Genomic DNA, 24,019 nt, shown 5'->3' on the forward strand with positions numbered 1-24,019 from the left:
CCTATAACTGTTTAGCTCTTTGGCTGTTTGGCAATCAACATAAAACTGCAAAGATACACACACAGAGAGAGAGAGAGAGAGAGCGAAAGGGGGTGAGGGGCAGCGACTAAGGCTAGCTGATCCAGTGTTGGGGCCAAAGTAAGACGCTGACTTGACTTTGGCCATTGACAAGATTTACGCGCACAATTTGTTGCAAATTCGCAGTCGTCGTCGTCGTCGCTGCTGTTGCATTACATTAAATACAAATCATAATGATAAACGACTTGGAAGCAACAGCAGCAGCTAAAGTGTGGGCGTGCGGCCGTGTGGGCGTGGCTGGGGCACAACTTTTTGTGCAAGGTCATAAAAATGTTGAATGCTGCATGTTAAATGCTCAAATGCTCGAGACTATGCGCCACAATGCGACGTCATTTTTCACAAGCTGCACACACAAAGTTTGACACAAAACTTTAACTCTGGGAACCCCAAAAGGGGGCGGGTGTAGGGGTGTTGGCGCTTGTTGGCACTTTATAAACACACAACGGACAACTGGCAGAGCTCTCTGAAGTGCAAGCCAACTGCAGCGCCAGTTGGCCATTTTCCTCTACATTTGAGCGAGAGCACCTCACCACCCCACCCCACTCAGTTGAACCTACGCGTTTTGCTTCTGACCAACACTTTCTAATTGGTAAGCGGGGGGTTGGGGGGAGGGGGCTGCTGCATTAAGCTTTATTGTTGCCGCGCCCAGAGCAAGTGAGCTGCGAGTTTTATGCGTGCGCTTGGTTTGTGTAATTACGCGCGACAAGTTGGCACCAACCACCCAAAAACACCCAACCAAACACCCTCCCATCCAGCGACAACGACTTGCCTCGAGCAGCAGCTTTTCTGCACGTCTAACTGGCCTGACAGCTGCAGTCAAATAAACGTCAGTGCTTGGCAACTTTCGCTGGGTTCAACGACAGTTTTGCAAGCTGCACGACCACCAGCTCACCCCCACCCCCTTTATGGCTGTGTGTGTGTGACTTAAGCATGTGGCACATTCAGGCAGCGTTTAGGGCATTGCTGCCGCTGTTGATCATTTTGTGTGCTTTGCGCACCTTTTTCGTAGCTTTTTACGCACTTTTTAGTGGCCTTCGTTATTGTTATTTTAACAGCCACGCCCCCCGCCCCTCGCTCGTTAGAGTCAACCAGGCAAGCAATTAAGTACAGCGCTTCCTTTTGGCTTTTCGGTAGAAACTTTTAAGTGCTTGCCGCGTTTCCTTATTGACGCAATGCCAACACGCTCGTCATTCACGTGGCCCAGATAGACACTTGTCTCCCTCTCTCGCTCGCTCGCTCGCTCCCGCTCTCTCGTATCTAGCATCCATCTTTGTAGCTCTTGAGCATAAGCACATTTAATTAAACACTCATTGCAACTCAGACCCCACCACACCACGCGTGCCACATTCATTTCCTGACTGTTTAACTGCCACTCGCTCTCTCACTCCTTTGAATTGCTTAACTTTTTAATAGTAGTACGCGCCCCCTCATTCAATGCAAAACTATTACCTGTGCACACTGCTACGCATAAGTATGTTAACAAACATTTCAATTTAGTTTAAGCCGCTATAAAAAAGTTTTACATAACTTCAATACAAGTCTTTTATGCTAAATAATAAATAGTCATGACTACTACTCCTATGTTAAACTCCCACTTACATATTATTGAATTACAATTATTTTCAGTTTAGCTCTTTATGATTACGATTGCAAATCGTTTTAAACTACTCTACAAATCTGCAATGAAGTTAGGTTCAAACAAGATAATGTTATTTAATGAATAACAATAATTAATACAAACTTGAATACAATTATTTCTAAATCAGGCGATGTTCAACACATTTTTAGAACATTATATAAAAAAAGGTGTGGAACAACAAATGAGTTTCAATCCGAAAGTTGTACTTCGACCTAAAACGGTTTATGTTGAGGCATCTTTTTAAAAATTCAAAATTTAATTTAGAAAACTCTAAGCTCAAAACTAAGAGCAAAAGCTCTGGGGCAAAACAGCTGTAAGCTAAATTTTTGTTTTAAACTTCCCTGTAATCAAGTGTTGAGCCCTTATTATAATCATAAGAATAATTCTGTTTACATGCTTTTTAAAATAAATTGAATCGTGCTCACATGACTTACAACTTTACCATTTGGTATAAAAAGAAAATAAATTGTTTTGCGCAAATATCTAAATAATTAGTTTGTGTAAATACTTATGCCAATGACTGTAGGCGTAGACGTTTTGTGTGTGTGTGTGTTTGTGACTTAACGCACACCTCACGTAATTAAATAGTTGAAATAAGCTTGCTCTAATATTTATATGTCATAAATTAAGCAAACAAAGACGTACGCAATGCCATCAAAAGTAAACAAGCGACAGAAGCAGCGAGAGGAAGACTGGAGAGAGCGGGGGGTGGGAGCGAGACAACACCCGCATGCACACATTGACATAAATATAGACAGTCAGACAGCGTGTTTTGAAGCTTGCCTGCAGCAGGAGGGAGAGGGGAGAGGGAGGTGAGGGCACTTTTAGGTTTGTAGTCGAAGCGTTGACACGTACGCAAAATAAATTTGTTGAGAACGAAATAAGAGCAAGTATTTTGTCGCCTCTTAAGAGCGATAAATTATGTTGTGAAAAAGAGAGAGAGAGAGAAGAGAGAGAGAGAGAGAGAGAGAGAGAGACCCTGAAGTACGACTCGCTCAAAACAATAACGTGACGTACTGAAAGGTTTAAGCACACAAGTGTTTCACCAAAAACGTTGGTGAAATCAACAATGAATTCACCAATATCAATATTGCTTTGTTTTCTTTTCTAAACACTTATCACTCATTGGTGAAGAGCTAGTAACTTCACTAGCTACCGCTCACCAGCTTTGCTTATCCGTTGGTGTACGTTGGTGAAATTACCAATAAATTCACCAACAGCTGTCTGCTTTGTTTCTAGCTTTAAAACAATAACATGATGTACTGAAAGGTTAAAGCAGACAAGTGTTTCACTAAAAACTTTGGTGAAATCAACAATAAATTCACCAATATTAACATAGCTTTGTTTTCTATTGATTTGTTTGCATTTAAATTATAATTCTACAATACTTAGCGTTGCTAAATACATTGGTGAACTATCGTTACGCTTAATTTTCTGCAATACCAAGCGTTGGTGAAATCAGCAACCAGCCGTACTGTAGGGTAAAGCACACAAGTGTGTCCGTGTGTGTGTGTGAGTAATCTAGCTATAGTGTCTTATTAAATTAAAATGAAATTTAAACTTGATCTTGAGACCAAGAGCAACAGCCAGCAAAGGCTGCAAGCAAATTGCCCAGCTAAGAGCCACAACAACAACAACAAAGTCTAAACAATAACAACAGCAACAACTTTAGTCAACTCTAGACATAACAATAATAATAATAATAAGAAGAAGACGACAATAACCGTCTGGCAAACCGTGGACAAGCCCCGCCATTGTCTGCGTCCCAGACTTGAGGACAAAGTTCCTCCTGCGTGGAGTGCGCGCATCAGTCAAAGCTTAAGCAAAGTTGTTAAGGCAGCGAATTGCATAGAAATTGCTCGCACTCGCTTACAGATATGGTATTTAAATATAAATCTTAAATAACAAGCAATAAATGCAGCTCGAGCTGCAGCAAAGTGTGCGAAGCTTTGCTGCTGCGGGCTGAAGTTTTAATCAAATTGTGCACACAAAGCTCACGGGCTCTCTGGTCTGGTCTGGTCTCTTCCAGGCAAAGAACGCTTGAGCACTTGAGCTCTAGTTATGCAGGCAGATACAGACACAGGCAGAGGCATAGCGTGCTGCATGTTGCATGCAGCATGCAGCATGCCACATACCACACTCAAGCTCGCTGGCTGGGTGGCTGCTTGGCAAGCAAATTCAAGCTATTGCCGAATGCACTTGAGCCTGTTGAGAATCCATTAAGTTTTCCAAAAACTTTCAACAGCAATTGATTCTTAGAATGCGAGAAATTGAAAACTAATGGAAAAATACTTACTCACATTATTGACTAGAGTTTGTTAAGTAATTAATATGTACACAAATGGAAGTAGTTAAGTTGCCGGCATTAAATGATAGAGAGCACTTGACTAGCATATAAAGCGTATATGGAAGGACATAAATAAGGACAGTTAGAAGCTAAATTAGTCAGTTTAGTTGGCTCTTTATGTCTTTTATTAGAGTTGTCAAACTATTGCTGGCAATATCGATGCTATCGATGACACTATCGTCAGTAGTTTTAATTTTTGAGATCAGTTGATAATGATAATATTTAAGTGAGATATATATATTTATTTTTATATTAGAGTAGTCAAACTATTGATGTTAATATCGATAGTATCGATAACACTATCACCAGAAATTATTGATAGTTATAATTGTGAATATTACACACTGATTTAAATAAATTTCATTCAGCAAGTAATTATGTTACTACTATCGATAGTTTTATTATAAATGCATATATATATAGCTAGATCTAATTATAGCTGCCTAATGAAAGGATAGTAGGTATAATCAGATATATATCAGTTAAAGCGCACTCGACTAGAGTAAACACTTAAAGCCATAAATCATAAGTACGTAACATTCATTCATTCCATCACATTCTCCACAAGCTAAATAACTAAATGTAATATACCCAAGTCATAAATAATATAGCAATACCTTAAATGCTTAAATTCTTTGCAAGCAAAATGCTTAGGGCTATGGCATATTTGAAAGTCTCTTGATCATAAATCTATAACTTTAATGCCCCAAAAATATATTTATTTGCTAAATAGCCAAAGAATCTTTTGCATAAACATGCATGAGCTTCAACTTGCAACGGCTGCTTATAAATTTAAACCCTTTTGGCCAAAAGGGGAGGCTCCCTTGGTGGTTATGTGGATAAACGAAAGCCAGAATCAAATGGTTTTGGCTTGGCTAAGCGCACCTTGGCTACACTCACACACACAGACATACAGTTGCAATCGGAGGGGGCGTGGCAAGTGAAGGGGAAGCTACAACTGTGGTACAGTCAGCATCGCATTTTTGCTTTGTCTGCCTGTCTCCATGTGTGTGTGTGTAAATTTGGCAAAATTTGCATAAATAAAATTGGTATAATAAAATGTAAACATTTTGCTAAGCAAATTGTTGGCGCGCACACAGACAGACAGACTGACGGAAAACAGACAGAGAGAGAGAACGAGCACAACCGAATCAAAGGAAACCAAACGAAATGGAATGGAGTGGAGTGAACTGGAGTGGAGTGGAGCAAGAGGTGGCAGTGTAAGATGCTGCCAAATATTTGACGAGTCAACAAATCTGCATTGAGCGCTCAACAGACATAGCTAAGGGAGCGGGTGGGTGGGTGGCTTGGGGGGTATGTATCTTGGTCTCGGCGGTTTGTTAAAATGTTACAGCTGAGCATTTGGTTAAACTTACTGCACTGCGCCTCGTCCGACTTGTCCTCGCAGTCCTCGATCATGTCGCAGCGATAGTGCGGCGGTATGCAATAAGTTTTGTTGAAAACATACTGGCCGCAGTTCAGCTGAGGTGTCTCGCACTCCGGCGGAGCTGCAATGGAGTGGAATTGTTTGTTCGAAATATATGTAGAGAGTGCGGAGCTTGCAGTTGTGTTGTCTACTTACGACAGGATTGCATTTCGTCTTCGCCATCGGGACAATCCTTTTGATAATTGCAGACCCAATGCGAAGTAATGCAGGCGCCATTGTTGCAACGAAACATGTCCTGTGGGCATGGCGCACTGGAGGCGGCCAGCGATGTGGCAGCAGCGCCGCCATCGCCCGGGCGAGGCACAACTGCAACGAAAAGAAAACGAAAACATTAGAACGGAGTACGGAGAATGGATATTGCTGTTGTTGTCCTGGACTAGAGCAGCAGCTGGCGCAACAGCAATCAGCAATCAATTGTGGAAAAATATTCACCAATATGTATAAACAAATATTTACTTCTGGCTAGCAGTGCGCGCGTTCGCCTTTAAAGTTGTGCACCACACTCTGTTGCTGTTGTTGTTGTTGTTCTTGCCACAGGCTGCATTATGGGCGCAACAACAGAGTGCAGCACACAATGGGGCAAATAACAAGCAAACGCGCATAATAGACTCGCCACAGAGCACACACAAAAGGCCCGTAGTGCGCCTAGGCTGCTGCTGCTGTTGTTGTTGTTGTTGTTGCTGCATGCAGCTTAAAGCGATGGCAGCGGTGGCGCCACCGAGCATAACAAATAAGTGCGCGACGCCGCGGCAAACAAAAAACTGTTAAAGTTGAGCTGCCTGCCTGCCTGCCTACTTTAAATATTTTTGTTTTAAGCAACTATAGATTGATCAGTTGCTCATTTCAATTAATGTTGGCCTCACGCTATAGCCTTGGCTTTAAATGGCCAAGTTTTGTGGCTAAATCTCGTTGCCAAGTTACTTTTAGCACGTGGCGTGTTGCCTGCTCTGCTCGGCTCGGCTCTGCTTGTTGTTCTTGTTTGGGGAACGTGCTGAAATGAGCGCAGCATTAATTTCTCCCGTGTGGCACAGCTTTGTTGTTGTTGCCACCATTAGACGTGTTTATGAAGTTTCTCTCGCTCTCTTTCTGTCTGTCGCGTCGACTGCAGCGGCACGTAGTCCATGTCCGCGACCTACTATCTTCATCTAACGTTATGCCAGGCCATGTTGCCAACAGTTATGGGCCAGACTCTCTCTCTCTCTCTCTCTGTCTCTCGCTGTCACTCGTTTTGAGCCGAGCAGGTGTTTTGGCAACGTTGACAAACAAATTAAGCCGCAATTGTTCAGCACTTGGCAATCATAGAAAACTTTGCTGCTGCTGTTGCTGACAAACCACTGAGCACTGTAGGTGTCATTATGCTATAATTAGTCGATTGTCTATATACTATACATACTATTTTGCATGTGTGCGCGTGTGTGTGTGGCTGGCACTGTCGACTCGTATATTTTATTTGCATTTAAATTGCTTTTTGTCATTAATTATAGGCGCTTTTGAGTGCCAGCAACAGCAACAGCAGCGTGCAGCGTGCCGCCTGCAGCATGCAACATGCAGTGCCATGGCATTATTATTAATAAGTGTGGCCAGCCCTTTGAAGTAGGCAATGGCATTTTGGGGGCAAAATACCACGCCCACACAGTCCAGACCAGACGCTCATCGAACGTGCTGCAGAGTTATCAACTATACATTAAATTAATGAAACAGCAATGCCTATAACAGACACAAAGAGCGCAAGCGACGGCAGCAGCAGCAGCATGTTGAAAAAGTAGCCCAGCTGGACGCACGCCCCGTACCCCGACCCGGGTCACTAAAAGTAATAGGCCGCCAGTGTGCATGCTAATGAGTCCCCAAACGATTGCCGCCCAGGCAGACGACTTTTTTTTTTTTCTCTAACGTCTGTCCGCCTGTCAGTCAGCATTGCAATTATGTCGCGCTGTCTCTCTGGCCAAGCATATTGCTGATGTGCTTTTCGTTTTTTATTGCAATTCACATACACATACACATACACATACATATATATTTGCATGACAGGCCAACAATAATTTACTATGCACGCACTTAACTAAAACTGAACGACTTGCAGTTGCTTTTATGCGAATCCTTAAAACTTAACACGTGAAGTTCAGCAGTCAGCTGTGAGCTGCTCGTTAGCACTGTTGAGTTAACAGCTGTGCACTAGATCAGCCAGCTGCTTAACAAGTGCAGCCTGTTAAGTTATCAAGTCGCGTCTATCGATACTTTTGAGCTTCTGTTGCCTGTGGCTCAACTGTTGAGCAGTGTTAAAAGCTAACAGCTGTACTTGATCAGCAGCTGAGAAACAAGTGCCGCCTAAGCTGTTGCACAACTGTTGAGCTCTGTTGTTGAGTTAGCCTTAGAGCTCAGTCCAACTAATTCAAAAATGTTGTTTTTTTTAATTTGTTCTGCTAGCGCGCTTGCTTTAATATATGTAGTGTATATTTTTGCTGTCGACTCTCTGGAGTCGCATTAATGCGCAACCAAGTCAACATCTCATGTCTTTTTGGCGCTGCATTTATTTATTTAAGTGTGTGTTTCTCTCTCTCTCTCTCTATCTCTGTGTGTGTGTGTGTGTGTTTGTTATTTTGTGTGTGCTTTTTGTTAACGCTTTTGTATTCTCGGTTTGTTTATTTGTTTGTTTGCCTGCTTGTTTGGCCTTTAGCTCGGCATGTGTGCATTAATTTTGCATATTAATTTTTATATATTTATTTGATTCAGTTGATTCAACTCATGCAGCAGCATTATTATTATTATTATTGTTTTTTGCAATGCATGCACATGTACATACATACATACATACATATGTATGTATATACATATTTATTTTGGTTTTCTTCGCATACCAATGTTAAGTGCTTTTTACACTTGCTGTTGTCATTTGTGTTCTACTGCATAAATAAAACCGTTTTATTTTAATTTTCAATTTATTTTGCTTGCATGCATATGTATGTGTGTGCGCGCATGTGTGTGCAATAATTGTTTGTTATTTATTATGTTTCATAATTTGTACATTTGATTTAAAGCCATATAATGTGTAATAATTCATAGACCACGCCCCATATAAATTATAGACGCAGCACATCTACATGCATGCGTGTGTGTGTGTGTTTGTGGTAAGCAACAGGCAATACGGCGTATGCGTGATATTTTTTTTCATTCTTGTTTTTGACTGTTGCAGCAAGCAAGCTTCATTATATTCGCATAATTCTCTGGCGCATGAAATCCAACACCGTCTGCTTGAATTTTTCAGCACATTTTCGTCTGCATTTTGTTCACACACACACATAGACTTACAAAGGAAGTACATGAAGCTGAAAGAAGCTTAACACAAAACGCTTGGAAAAAACCGTCCAAACTCTGTTGCCAGTTGCAGCTTATAGCCATATTATTGCACAGACGGATAGACAGAGAAGATGGATAGAGCCACATAGAGAGAGACTGGCTGCGGTCGCCCGCCATCAATAAATAATAAATTGCCTATAAAAACTGATAAATTCATTGATGAATCCAAGACGAAAGGAAGTAACCAAAACCGTATGCGAGTTTCTCTCACTGAAGCCTGAAGCTGAGTAATGGAAATTCATGATGCTCATATACAAAACAGCTTAAGAGACGGACAGGCGAGAGGGCGAGAGGGTGAGAGGAGGAGCAGTTGGGGGCGAATCAGTTGCAGTTGGCACTTGCAGTCTTGCCACTTGCTACTTGCATCATTTGCAGCACGAGTATCTGTGATTTTACGCTTGTTATCAGCCAGCAGTGCGACTGTTCGTGTGTGTGTGTGTGTGTGTGTTGGCCACATCTATTCATGGCATACTTAGTTGTAGATACGCTCTACGCTCTGTCTGTCTTTTCTTTTTTTTTTTTTTGTTGTGCATCTTCAGCATTGATTTATGTGTGTGCTACTTGCAACATGAGCTTGCCACACAAAAACGTGCTGCATTTCTTTTTTTTATTTTTTCGTTAGTTGCAGTTGTAACTGCTGCTGCTGCTGCTGCTCTGTTCGCAGTAGTTTAATTTGTGGCAAATAGCGCAAATCTTTGACAAATTTGTTGCCACTACATCGGTTCTTGCTCTTCTCTCTCTCTCGCTCTCTCTCTCTCTGAGTTTGCCAGCTGTCAACTGCTAAGCGTTGTGCCTCTGCTGCTGATTTGAATATCAGATGAGTACCCAACACACACACACACACACACACACACAAACATTTATACACTTGTAAGCATTTCCGGTCACATGTTGAGAATTTCTATTTGTATTTGCTCCTGCCGTGATTGTCTTTCTAAAGAGTCTCTCGGTCTCGTTTTTTTATGGCCTTTGATTTGTTTGTTGTTTGTCAATCGCAATGGCAATGACAATGGCAAGGCATGATTTTCATTATGTGCCATACCCGGGCTTTGGCCTGACAACACAGCAAAGCACAGCACGTAACCAACTTTGGCAAACACAGACAGTTGCTAGAGCAAAGAGAGCGGCAGCAGCAAGAGAGGGGGAGAGGAAGAGGAAGAGAGAGCGAGAAGCGTTGTTTGCTGCTGGCAGGCGTAGAGACTTTGGCATGTGTCTACTTTTTGATTTTTGCTAGCAGCTAGCGAGCATAGAAAATTTTAAAGCCAAGCTGCAGCTGCAGCTGCAACCGAAGCATTTAAGCTAGAGACGTTAGACTAACTATCGATAGTATCGATTGCTCAATGCACCAAAAAACTTAAAAATGCCGTTTTCTACTTTTAATATGTACCCACTTCCCTGCCTCTGGACTGTCTCTTGAGTGGCTCATCGATGATTTTCATTGTTGTGCCTTGGATTATGTCACCGGTTTTATTAAGTTTTATAGCCATCTGCATTATTCTTCTTTCATATATAACATTGTTATCGATATCGATATTATCGATTGCTCTCTATTGACAGCTTGTCAGCCGTAGCTTTAATTATGTAGCCGTAGCCATTTTCTGTCATCTTCTGCTTCCACACACACACAACTGTACACTGAAGTCTTTATATAAAATCTCAGCTTCCCACTCATGTAACTTTTATGGCCCACTGGACTGTCTTTTGGGCCAAGGCATTGTGTGCAGAGTATAAAAATGCATACAAACATAATTTCCTTGCTGCTCTTGTCTTGTTTTTTTTGGTTTTCTTAACATTATTCTTCTGCTTGTGCTGCTTTTTTTTTGTATTTTAAATGTAATTTTAAGTGACGTCGCCAAAGTTAAAACGTGACAAAATTACAAATATTTTGTAAGCTGCCAAAGTTGTTGTTGTTGTTGCCACTGCAGCAGCACGAACGGCAGTCATCACATTGTCCCATAACAATAAAAACAAATACAAGTGGCACCAGCAACAACAACAACAACAACAATATAATACCTAATAATGTGTATTTTGATATTATGTGCGGTTCGAAATGCTCTTGATAAGGCGCAACATTCTGCAGCCTTTGCAGCCGAAAGTTTGTATTGAGCCAAAGTTTTTGGCAGTTGCAACTTGTTTAAAAGATGCACAGAGCACAGCACACAGTTTCAACTATTTAAAGTTTTTGCTGCATAAACAGAGTTGCAACAAAGTTGCTGCTAAAAGAAATTACACCAGAGCGTCGACTGGTGCTACTTGCTACTTGCAACTGCCACATAAAAGGTAACGATATGTCCAGTAGTGGCCAAGCCAAGGCATATTTATAACTTAATTGCTGTCAGTCCAGAGACAGAGGCAGAGGCAGAGCAAGTTGCTTTGGCTTTCCACCAAAAATAAGCTGGCTTAGTGTTTATCTTTGGCAAGGCTTTAAGCTCTTGAGCTTGTTATCTTGAAATAATTGCTTTCATTTAAATCATATTAGCAATTTCAAAAGATTCTAATTAGTCAATTGAATTAAAAAGAATTTTATTTCTGATTTGATTCCTGCCAATTTAAATTAATATTTAAGCTTCTATTGAACAATTTTACTTGCGAATTATGCTTAGGACATATTTCGCCCATATCTTTTACAACAATTGTTGTAAACTGTTTTAATTAAAAAGCTTGGCAGCTGCACATGTATTTCATTTCATTGGCTTGGCAGCACAGTGGGACGAAAGATAGTAAAACGAGAATTTGTAAATTTTGTGCTTTGATTTCTAACAGGTATTTTTATATAACTATTAAAAATTAAGAGAAGCTTTCAACTTATTATTATTGAAATAATAAAGAAAAAAACCCAAGAAATTAAGTTCAAAAACTTTTTGATTTTAACCCCAATGCTTTATTTTAGTTTTGTAGAAAATTCGGAGTGTGATTTTTAGCCTATACAAATTTAATATGAAGCTGATATTCTTGAATGTAACTATCAGATTTCCAGATATGTATAAAATATGTTCAATTTTTAATATTCGGAGAAATATTTATGATTTTTCTGTGGTATTTTGAATTTGAAAATTGTGCTTACCAAGCTCTCGACAATTATTCATTATGCAAATACTAATTTGCCCCACTGTGCACTGTGTGTGCGCATTTCAAGCCAAGGCATGCGTGCTTAATACGCATAGAAATAGACAAACAGCTACATGACTGTAACTTTCTGTTAAAAATAATTTGACTAGCAATGCAATGCAGCGCACTCACTAATTAGATGCATAATTAGGCAAGCTAAAGAGAGACAGAGAGAGAGAGAGAGAGAGAGAGAGAGTGGGAGAGAGTGGGTGAGAGTGGGAGAAAGTGTGTGGAAGTTTGTAAGCAGACTCTGCACAAATTATGTTTAATTGAAGTTGCTTGACAGTTGAGCTCATAGGTGACAAGCATTTTAATTCACACACACGCAGACACATGCAGACACACACACACACACACACACACACACATGCAGACAGGCAGCAGCTGACCAAGTACGTGCAAAGTGCACGTAGCCGGAAACAAATGACATTGTCAGCGGCTGCTCCTTTTGGGGTCGTCGCATCGAAATCCCAGCTAAGCATTGCCGCGACGCCTCGACGCCTGCCACATGCCACATGTAGCAGCCACTCAGCACTGCAATGTGCGCACAGTGGCGCCCAAAAGTATTTCGACAACATCAATTGTTGCCTTTTGTAACTTTGCAGCGCAGTCGATATTAAAGTTCGCAGCAAAGCAAGTTTTAGTCTTAAGTCGCTCAAGCTTTGAATGATTTTATTGCATAAAATAAATCAATTAAGGCAGTCGCAAGTATTTCGAGCAACAGCTATTTTAATAGTTTAACATTTTGGATTTTCATAAAGCAATTTAGGAAGCAAAAATCAAATCTAAATTTAATTCAAAATTATCTTAATTCTGTTTGCTTCAAGTTTAGTAAGCGCAAGACTTTGATGCTCACTGTTTATTCTAAAACAAAAAATGTCAAGCACGGCAAAAAAAAAATTCAATTAAATTTAAATCAATAGATTTATGACAAAATATATTTGCTGAATTAATTACATTTAATTGCTTGCTTTATAAACTAAATAGAAAAGATTGATAAACGTTTAGTTCACTGGCCTGTCCAAAGACTTGCGCCCAAGACTGTAAATGTGCGTGTGTGTGTGTGTGTGTGTGTGTGTGTGTTTGTGTTGTCTGCTGACGCCATTAGCCAGCGTTAGCGTCAGGACATTGCGAAAAGTTGAGCGCGGGCAGCATCTCGAGCTGCTTTGGGCGGCAGCCATTTTTTTTTTGACAGCTGCCGTTTGCTTGGCTTTTCGGCCATATTGTTGTTGAGCGAGAGAACTTTTGAACCAATTGGCGTTGGAAATTCAATGGCCAGCAGCTATGGTTACTGTGTATCAATTAGCCAAAGTTTTTTCTTTTGGGTTGGCTCTGGGGCTTGCCGCTTAAACGCATTAAATTCCATTTGCTGTTTTTCACAATTAAATTATGCAGACCCCAACTAGCGATTGTTGTTACGCAGCAGACTGCGCGAATATTAGCATTAGCCTAGCGGGGAGTATGGTGCGGGGGGTGGGGTGCGGGAGGGGTGCACATAAATTGGTTTGGCGGCAAACGCCGGCTGCACATTATTGGAAATTGCTGCGCTTTGCGTTTTAATTGCCTGCAATTGATGACGAAATGCATTTGGCTGTGGCAACAACAGCAGCAGCAGCAGCTTAAAGTTTAAAGTCACTTTCTCTCTTGCTCTTTTTCTCTTTGTCTCTTTCACACTGTTGCGCTTAGTCTGTGTTTCTGCTTTTGTGGGAGGCGCAACGCGGCATAGCGTAAATCACGGCACTGAGATTTGCCGCCTATAGCAGCCTATTGGCTGCTTCCTCTTCTCTACTGGTCCGTTGCTGTTCTTGCCCCCACTCAACCTCTTTATTATCTCTAACCGTTCGCTGTGTGTCCTGTGGTCTGCTCTGCTCTGTTCTGTTGTGTGCCTGGAGCGGCGGCATTGCTCTAGTGTTAATAATCGATGGCCGCAGTGCCGCGGGGCAACTGTTGCCGTTCGCGCTGCCTGCTGACCAGGCCAGGCCAGGACAACAGCCAGCAGTGATTTAAGGTCAGCACACGGCCAAATTTCAATGCACTCTCGGCCACAAAATGTAAAACGCGCAAAGCGACGGCGGTGACGACGACTACGTTGCCAGGGATAACCAACAATTATTGCAGCAACAACAGCAGTGACTACAACGTGGGCACAGGCTGATGAAAAAAATGGCAGCAACCTTAGCCTTATGCTGACAGACTAGCAGCTACCCTAGAAGTCCCATTTAAAACCCAAGCCTTCCTACAAATTCACAGCTAAATATAACTTGGGTGCAGTTAACCCAGCTGGGGGTAAAGGGTTCATCCTGCAGCTGTCCATGCGAACAGTGAGTCAACGGACTGCGACCAAATGACCCGTGGGTGGGGGTGGTGCTGGCTGGGCAGTGTAGCGGAAATATTAAATTCGCCACTTTGGCGCATAAAGTGTTATTTTTCACTTCCGCTTGGACGGTGTTGGTAATTCGAGAGCACAGTATGCTCGATCAGTCTTCAAGGCGCCGCAAGTGCAAGGTATTAATCTAGGGAAATGGCATACGCCAAAAGGGAGGAGAGGAGAGTCGAAATGAGGGAGTTGACGGGCCACTAACTATGGGTTGAAGAGGCAAAGGTGGCAATTGATGGTTGCAATGAACAATTTCCAAGAGGGAAGAGAGTGGAGAGAGAGGTGCTTCATTGATAGTGCATAGTAGGCACTGAGGGGGGTGGATTGACGATTCCATTGAAGCAGTTCTAAGAAGGATGAGAATTGAGTGTACCCTATGGGGAGTAGCTTTCAAAGGGAAACAATAGTCGTGCACCAGCCGTTATTGGAAAATATTTCCAAGAAGAAGGGAGACAGTAGGGTACTAACTATTGGGAGAAGTGAACCAGTATAGAGATACAAAAGGAAGCAGTTGAAGACTAGATTAAATATCATTTCTGAGAAAGAAAAGATTGGCGTACGGGTCAAAGGGAAATGTATGCAGTGAGTAGTTGACATGGGGGGGTTTCAGTTGACGAGTATATTAAACAGATATCTAATAAGCAAGAGACCAGTGCTGTGCTTCTATCAAAGGGAGTATTGAAAAAGTTCTAATAAGAGCCTAAGCAAAAGAACTTTAATTGTTCAAAGCACTAGCTGGGCACACTCACAATCAAAGCTTCTACAAACAAATACATACATATATATATGCATATATATATATATAAATTATGCAGACATGCAAAACTTTTAGTGTGTGTAAAATTGTCAATTGCCTTGTGACCTAAATAAATAAATAACAAAAGCCGGGACAGTTTTAATTAAAACCAAATTATTGTTATGAATATTTTGTGATGCCAAAAATGAAATGCTCGAGCAGCCGAACAACAACAACAACAACAACAATGGGGCAGCAAAGGATAACACTGTTTGTAGCAGAGGCAGTGGCGATGGCGTTGGCACTGGAATAGGATTAAGCAGCACATAGCTTAAGCCTTGGCAAGCGAAACATGTGGCAATTGTTTTTTCGTTGTGTGTGTTGAGTTGTGTTTTGTTGTGTTGTGTCGCTCAAAGCCAAAAATATTTTCTATTTGCCCAGCCTTTTGTATTTTCTGTTTATGGTATAAAATATGCAAAACGTTTAAGGAATTCCGGCTCTACTCTTTGGCTATAGCACAACAATGAAATATTCGTTTAATAACAATATGCATAGCAAAATTGTTGCTGAAAGTCAATTCTATTTGCAGTTGTTGCAAAAGCGCAACAACTTTTGTGTGTGTGTGAGTGTAAACAAAAAGTCTTTTATGCGATCCGTTTACTCGATTCGCTTAGACATTTGCTTGCCTTGGGTGCACAAAATTCAATTTGGCTTATTTATAGCATTTAGTTGGGTTTTTGAGATGAGAGCGAGTTGTGGGCAGTAGTAGCCATTGGTGCTTTGACAAAGGTTTATCCCTAGAGCCAACCAGATAGACGTTTCAATCAAAGAGTTGGTAATTTGGAATTGGAAGTCCTAGAAATGTTTGCCAAAAGCATCGAGTTGAAATCACCTTAAAGGCTGCATAAGCTTGGGTAATTTGAAATTGGAAGTCCTTAAAATTATGAGCAAAAGCATCGAGCTGCTGCCTTTCAACTCTTCAGTACTTCGTTTTAATCTAAGCGTTAAGAAATCGGATCTAAAGTCTTAAAGTCGAGTTGAAATCACCTTTAATTCAAGTTTCAATCCTTCTACACGTCGTTTTAATTTTGATGGCGTTGCTTATTTGGAATTGAGTTCTGTATGGATTTGAAAGCAGTTTAAGCAGTTTCGGAATTGAAGTTGAAATCACCTTAAAGAGTGGAAGTCCTTAAAAAATGCAACGAGTAATTGGTTAGCTGCTTTCTTTTCCTTTACAGACTTTTAACTCTTCAATACGTCGTTTTAATCTAAGCGTTGGAAATTTGGAGATAAAATCCTAAATAAGTTTGGCCCAAAATTCGAGTTGAAATCAGCATTATTTGTCTTTCTTCAATTCTTTCTTCTTCTTCAATTTGTAATTGAGGTCTGAATGGAATTGAAAGCGGAATTGAAGTGCTTAGAATATTTGTCTAAATTATCGCGTTGAAATCACCTTTCAGAATTAGAATTTCATTGCCATTAAGAAGAAATAGAAAATTGAGTTATAGAGGCTAAATATTTTGCCAGCTTGTTTTGATTTAGTTGTTTATGAACTCTCGAGAGCCTGCCCAGTTATAATTTCTCACTTGGAATGTAAATAGCTTGAGCGCAGTTTGTGTGCTCGGAGCTACGTTAAAGTTGTCTAAGCTATTTAGTTGTCTATTTATTGTTTCCATAAAAAAATCAATAATAAGTTGGTTATGAGCTGCTAGTGCCTTTGGTCACAAGCTGCCACGGCTACTGAAGCTCCCATTGCTATTGTTGTTGTTGTTGTTGTTGTTATGGTTGTTGCAGTGACTTGAGGCAGTTTATAAACTGTTAAGTAAATTGCAAACTAATGCACTCGAGGCAGAGCAGCAAGGCAAGTTGCTGCGCATTCGCTTCACATTCACATTCACATTCACATTGGCACTTGAAAGTTTCGCCGGCAGCCCGGCAGCTAAAATGTTTTGTTGGCATGCAAAGGTGTTCCAGAGCTCCAGCTGGTTGACTGTCGTCCTTAGTAGTCTCCCTCAGCTCTGTGTTGTGCTGTGCTGTGCTGTTGTGGCACCCATTTGACGCATTCTTCTTCATAGGGGCACATGCCACATGCCATATGCATAGCATTTTGTGCCAGGCGGGCAACTACTTAAGCAGCAAGTATATCTAGCATAGCAGCAGCTACTTTACTTCGAAGAGAGAGAGAGAGAGAGAGAGCGAGAGCAAGAAGGGGGGAACGAACTGTCTCAGTGGCTTCGTTTGTCATGCAACAACCACACAAGAGCCCGCAAGGTGTCCGCCCGAAACTTCAATTTCACTCCACACACACACACACACACACACACACACACACCAAAGCTATGTGTGGCAAGTGCTGCATTAAATGACAATAAGTTGCAGTCACCCTGGGGGGCAAAGGGTTTGCATACATCTCTATGGGTTGTAGTTATCTGCATTTCCAATGCATAATAATATCATAATATCGTAATATTGTTCTGATCATATCTGGTTAGAAATGCAATCACACACACACATACAAATTGCAAAGCTAAAAAGCACATTAGTGTGTGTGTGTGTGGAAGCAGAAATACAATAAAAAGCAAGCAAGAAGCGCATTTTCCATAAATTGCTTTGGTTAAAAGTTTTTTGTTCCTTCAAATGATTTCTACAGAGTCTCTGCACCAAAGGTTTCATTTGCGTCCACATAAAATGAATAAAATTATAGACTACAGCATGAAAAGCAATAGGTTCGAGCTGCTTCGAGGTTAGGCTTAAGCTATAAAGTTATAGCTTAGACAATAAATATTCAAATAAGCTGAAAAGTGAAGGATACTAAATCAGTTGCTCAAAATGTGATTGGTGTTAATAAGTTGGTAATAACTGTTGCTACTCAAAATGACCTTAGGGTAAGGAATATGCCACTTAATAATTTTGAACTATTTCTAAATAAATAAAAATACCTTGGTTTACATCTAGGGAAGTAGCAGTTGAAAATTATTAGTGATTTAGCTACACGTCTGGACTTTAAATAATCATTGAGGTCAACGGAATTAAACCCAATGGAGATTTTTTCTTGGTTTTTGTTTTTATTCTAATGCAGACATTCAATAGAAGTTATGAAAAATAAGAAAGACCTAGCCAGAGTTATTAATGATAAACCTCGACCCAGCTATTAATAAAAATAGAAAGGGAATGTCTGAATGCTCTGAATACCACTCGACATATTTTCTTACAAAGCAGCAGAAATTTCGAACTGGAAACTATTTCATTACTAGCCTCAGTTTTTATGCTTAAAGGCTATGCCATAAGATCTCGTTAAAACCCATAGGTATACCCTTTTTTAGAGTATATAGCGTTGTAGTTGTGTGCGTGTGTGTGTGTGTTTACACACAGATACACATGAGGCAAGATACACAGGCAGTGACCCCAACGTAAAATGCAATAAAAGCTTGAATGGGGCGACATTTTTATGCATATTTATGCTTCAATGCGGCAAAGAGTCAGCCCCTCTCTCTCGCTCTCTCACTCTCTCACTCTCGCTGCTTCTCTAGTTTGCTGTGTGTGTGCGTGTGTGTATGTGTGTTGGTTAAGGCAATCGTTGCTGGTTGCTGACTTGTGGTGAGAGGCTGAGGGAGGAGCCTTTGAGGTGCCCATAGTCAGTTTTACGCTCAGTGTATATAATATTGCCAGACGCGACTATATCGGGGGTACAGCACTGTTAAATTTTAGTGTTATTATTCTTGTTGTTGTTGTTGTTGTTGTTGTTGTTGCTGCTGCTTCTATTTACAACAAAGAGCAAAATGAATGTAGTGACTTTTACTTTAAATGCAAACGAGTGTGAAGTAGCAAAAAGGGAATAGCCAAGGCTCAGTCAGCAGAGAGCGCGTTGAGAGCAAGAGACACAGAGCGGGGGGATGCTGCATACAAAAAATAGAGCACACAGATCCTTGACACAGAATTACAAACGGCAGCGGCTACAAAATTTTGTAAGCCAAAAATGTCGAGGGAACCTTCAGCGTGCCAAGGGGCAACAAAATGTTGCTGAGCCAGCCCCTCTAAAGTTGAGTCTGACTACAGCTATGTGTCGCACTGTTGCCAACTCGCTCGCACTTGCGCTGTCTGCTATACGTGTGTGAAGTGTGTGAACCAAATGAGTTTGTTGCTGCTGCTGCTGCTTCGTTGTTATTGTTTTATGTCACGACAAAAATACAGCAACAAGCCAGCGAGGCGGCAAAGTTAATAGCAGCAGCAGCTACCAACGAACGAACCAACGAAGGAACGAACGCATTAAGCGCAAAACATAAAAATTGAATTCAATTTTCTTCATAGTAATGGGGCATACAGCAGCGTAAAGCGGGGTAAGAAGGGGCGGGGGGGGGGTTTTGGAATGGCTTGTTCTTGGTTTATATGCCATTGTGTTGTTGTTAGATTGCACTTTTTTGACGCCTCCGAATCGTTGGTGACCTCCATTGCTTGCATGTCAGCTAAAGTTAGCTAGCATTGTGAATTTTAATGGCAGCAGCCAAAAAACATTTATAACATGCCATTTTTGGGCATTAAGAATTTGACACATTTTTGTATATTGCGCTCAAGGAATTTTTTGGCCGTAATTGCTGCATTGTAATAGATTTGCATTGAAGCCCGTGCCGCGGTCTTGTGTCTATTGAAAGCTTTTGGTTGTATTGAATGGCAGTACGCACAGCTTTTGTAAAGGTTTATTAGCACACGCATCGTATACGCAATATGCAGCGCTCACAGCATGAGAACTACAATGCAATATTTTACCACATGCTTCCAGTTTTGTATTGTCATAGTCAATCACTTTGTGTATTGCCGATTGTGACGCTGCATTGCTAAGTAATTGAAAATTACTCATACGCAGTGTATGCGTTGGAAATTCAATTTAGCCTTTCATTAAATTTTATTCGCCTGGCATTTGACGCCGCTCGCTCTCCAGTCATTTTTGGTTTTCAAGCAGCAGCAGCTGCCACCTGCCACCTTTAGCTGCAGTGCCCCAAGTGCCACAAGTGGGGAACAGCAGCAGCGTCGTCATGTCAGTCAGCGAGAGCGTGCGCTGAGTCCTATGAGTGCTGGCACTTGTTATTACTCTTGGTGTTGTTGTTAAAATATTTATGCATGCAAATGAAGGCCACAACAAAAGCGTAACAAACACAAAGTGTAATCAACACACACAGAGAAGAGCAGAGCAGAGCAGAGCAAACAAAAAAATAAAAGAAAGCAATGAAAGCTCTGCAAACACATTATACAAGTGTTGGGAATTTCAGTGTGCTCAAAATTACATTTGCACATAATGTTGCTCGCAATGTTTCATAATTATTAATTTTCATTTGCAGCAGCAGTTTTGAAGTGAAAAGCTCACAAAGTGTAGATAAGCAGCTACAGTAAATACTTTGTGAACTAAACTTTGCAAACTATTATATTTAACTTTGTTATAGTTCACACTCAAGTGTTGTATAACGTAAACAAGTTAGCTGCGAGTATTTACTGTAGTGGGGCGCTTTGATTTTTGGTCGATCTTTGGCTATGCGTTGGCTTCGTTTGCCAGCAAATCGCCCCAATCAATGTTACGTGAGTGCCAATTACTCACTAGGGACTGCTCTGCTCTCTTCTCTCTCTCTCTTGCGCTTGCACTTAAAAGCTGCATGTTGCTTTTTGTGATTAAGCTTAATGCTAGGCAACAACACACACACACACACACAGAGGCCCAGACACATGCACACACATAAATAAATTATGGAAATTAAACATGAAATTGTACAAAACCCGAACTCAAAATGCGTTGACAGGCGCACGTGCGTGTCTCTACACACACACACACACACACAGATGTATGTGTGTGTGCGAAAGAGCGCGCAATAGTTTGTCTGGCTTCAGGTAGAGACTGCCTGGGCTGTCTGGTTAGCTATACGCAGATAACGTTGCAAATTGACGGAAGCAACACATTTGCTGCAAAAGCCAGCGACAGCCAAAGGAATTGCAGTCTCATAGCATACACTGCGCGAAAAAGCTGTCATAGAAAAATAAACATATAAAGCTAGAGAGCTGAACGCAGGCAGCAGCCGCTGCTAACATAAACTGTTAAGCGCGCTGTTATTAAAATTCTAAGCTGCTGTTAAGCTTTGTAGCTGTAAACAAAATAAAATCTATTGCCAATTGTAAATGTTTGAAATCTTGAGCAGCTTTTCTCGTTGTGCATTGCGCGTTTGCCAGCAACTTTGTCAATGCAGCAAAGCTGTGACAGCAATGTGGGGGGGGGGGGCGAGGCGAACACTGCCGGCTGTCAACGTGTTGACAGCGTTGATGATGATGCTGATGATGATGATGAGGCGGCGGCGCAGGAGGCGAAGACAGCAGTGAGCAGTGAGTGAGGCAGAACTCAATGAAGCTGTGCCCCGGTGTTAACAATGCACGACAAAAGCGCATTAGGCATGCGGCTGGCCAGTGGGTGGGGCGATGGCGGGGCGGGGCTGGTGGAGAGTGTGGGCGTGTCGTCATGCCTTAGCTCGGGGTCGCTGCTGGTCGTTTGCTTGGTTGAATGCTGCCTGCATTCATGTCGCAACGATTTGTTGCAAATTCTGCTGCCATGCATGTGTGTGTGTGAGCGAGATAGCACAACTGGGAGAGTCTGCGGCGTGTGTGTGCTTTTCACGTAACTGTTGTTGCATTTAATTACGCGTGTCTGCGCAGCAAAGTTTACTTTGTCTCGCCATGCGACACACACATACGTATTTATGCTATGCATGTGTCTGTTTAAGTTTATTAAACATGTGCCTGAGCGACGGCTGCTGCGGCTTACAGTCTACAAACTGTGTGTGGGGGTGAAGCGGGCGTTCAACTAACCGCAAGGCCTTTGACTGACAGTCGCTCTCAGTCACTCGCCATCCTCGCTCATTGGCAGCTGCAATTGAATGAAATTGCCTGGACAAATACGTATCACTGGCATTAATTTGTTGCACAACAAAATTAAATAAGACAGCCAGCCAGACAATATGACAAGTTTATAGAATATATCATATTAATTAAATGCAAATAAATGTCAAACGTTGTCAAGGCAAACGTTTGGGGCTGTTGTTAAGCCAGCTTGGTATTTAATTTTAAAAAATGTTGCAGCGTTGTTCGTGTGGCATGCACACATTCTCTGCATAAACAGTAAACAATTTATGACATATTTTGCAATTCCTCAACGCAGACGCAGACGAAGACGCAGACTTTAAATAAACTGAAGCATGGCATGTTATATGAAAAATCAAAGAATGCTGAGCGTGAAATTGTTGCAAGCGTGCACAAATATGCAACACATGAACGCCTAAGCAGCAGCTATGCGTCTGTGTGTGTGTGTGTGTGAGTGTGTGGTGGACATTAATGTGTCTGGCATGCTGCTGCACATTGTCTGGACTCTGCTGCTGCCGCTGCCGCTGCCGCTGCCGCAACGTGTGGATATTAAAATGTCGCGGTCAGTCGAGTGGTCAAAAGTTGTGCAGCGTATCACAAAATTTACAAAAAAAAAAAAAAATGAGAGAGACAAAAATGCAAAGCGTAAAAAAAATGTGTAGCATAAGCGGCAGGCGCAAGGGGCCACAGGCTCTTCAATTGTAGCGTGTGGCAAGGGGTGGGGGACTGGGGGGTGCTGGCTTTTACGAGCAGCACTGGCAAGGATTTATGGTCATGCGGATTGTTTAAAGTGGAGCTGGCGGACTGGCGCGCGCGCTTGCTCGCCAACAAAAATATGTTGTGAAATATTTTACAATTTTTTGTTGCCTGCTTTTTAGAGCTCGCTCTCGCTCTCTCTCTCTCTCACTCTGTGTGTGTGTGGCCGTAACGTGGCCACTTCGGGCAATTGAAACGAATGTTTGTCGTGTTAAAGGCTCAGATTTGTTGTGCTTGTTTTATAGTTTTTATTGTTATTGTTGCTGTTGCCGCATGCAACACTCACTTGCAACATTCTCGCTCTCTATGTGTGTGTGTGTGTGGTTGCTCCTTTTGCCATTGCAAGTTAAGTGCAGCTGCCCAAAAACGAGTGCAACTTGCGCTTGTGTAATTAACAAAGATACCAATGGCTGAGCGGCTTGGGCTTGTGCTTGGGTTGGGGGGTGGGGTGGGGTACTGGACGTATTGCAGATAACGCTGCGCTGTTGTTTAAGCCTGACAAATGGGCTTAGGCTTAAACATACACCAGCATTCCAAGCTGTGAGTCTATTTCCATATTTAATTTCAACACTCTACGCCACGCTTACCTGCAAATAGAAAGAAAGTAAAGAAAAAAGTTAGTTTAGTTTTTCCTTTTTGCTAGACAGTCGTATATGATTAAACTTTGAACTCAGGCATTCAACTGTAGCATAAATATTTTGTTTACTGCCGCCCCCACTTGTAATCAAGTTGAGCGCTAATCAAAGCCCCCGGACTACGGACAACGGACTACGGACTACGGTCAGTGTGTAGCACGTGCGGTTCATAAAAAGAGGCGCCAGTGCATATCATAAAATGGAAATAAACATAAATACATAAAAGGCCAGAGCCAGAGCCGCAGTTGGGGCGTTGGAGCGGCGTATGGGGGCCGCTCTTCAACGTTAAACGCTTTTGGCCCCAAGCGCCCCAAAAGCCATAAATTCAATTTGAAATTTACTGTCAAAGCAGCAGCAGCAGCAGCAGCGGCACAGGGTGCTCCCTATGAATGAGAGTTAGGGTTAAAGGGTCTTAGCAGATCAGTGTGGCCTAACATTGATGAAGAGCTGGGGGCAACGCTTGTCAATATTGTCAATCCAGCAGCAGCAGCAGCAGCAGCAGCAGCAGCGCAGCAACATAAAATTTTGACATTTGTTGCAACAACAACAAGCACAATCTAGCCTAAATGGCCAGGGATGCACAATAAATTTCATAGTTTCATTTCGCGTTACGGTTTTTCATTGCCGTTGCAACTGTTTCTCTGTTTT

The 24,019-nt window shown here is 41.8% G+C and overlaps 1 protein-coding gene across 1 annotated transcript in view; it reads right to left on the bottom strand.

Moving 5' to 3' along the window:
• Positions 1-24,019, bottom strand: part of LOC108605396 (low-density lipoprotein receptor-related protein 2) — a 143,864-nt gene that overhangs the window by 19,790 nt on the left and 100,055 nt on the right. The window contains exons 3-4 of the mRNA XM_033294541.1: positions 5,647-5,817; positions 5,441-5,572 (exon numbers count right to left, since the gene is read on the bottom strand). Of these exons, the coding sequence (XP_033150432.1) occupies positions 5,441-5,572; positions 5,647-5,817 (303 nt within the window). The remainder of the gene's footprint in view (positions 1-5,440; positions 5,573-5,646; positions 5,818-24,019) is intronic.

Source organism: Drosophila busckii, chromosome X (assembly GCF_011750605.1).
Source record: "Drosophila busckii strain San Diego stock center, stock number 13000-0081.31 chromosome X, ASM1175060v1, whole genome shotgun sequence".
In the NCBI taxonomy this organism is placed as follows: Eukaryota; Metazoa; Arthropoda; class Insecta; order Diptera; family Drosophilidae; genus Drosophila; species Drosophila busckii.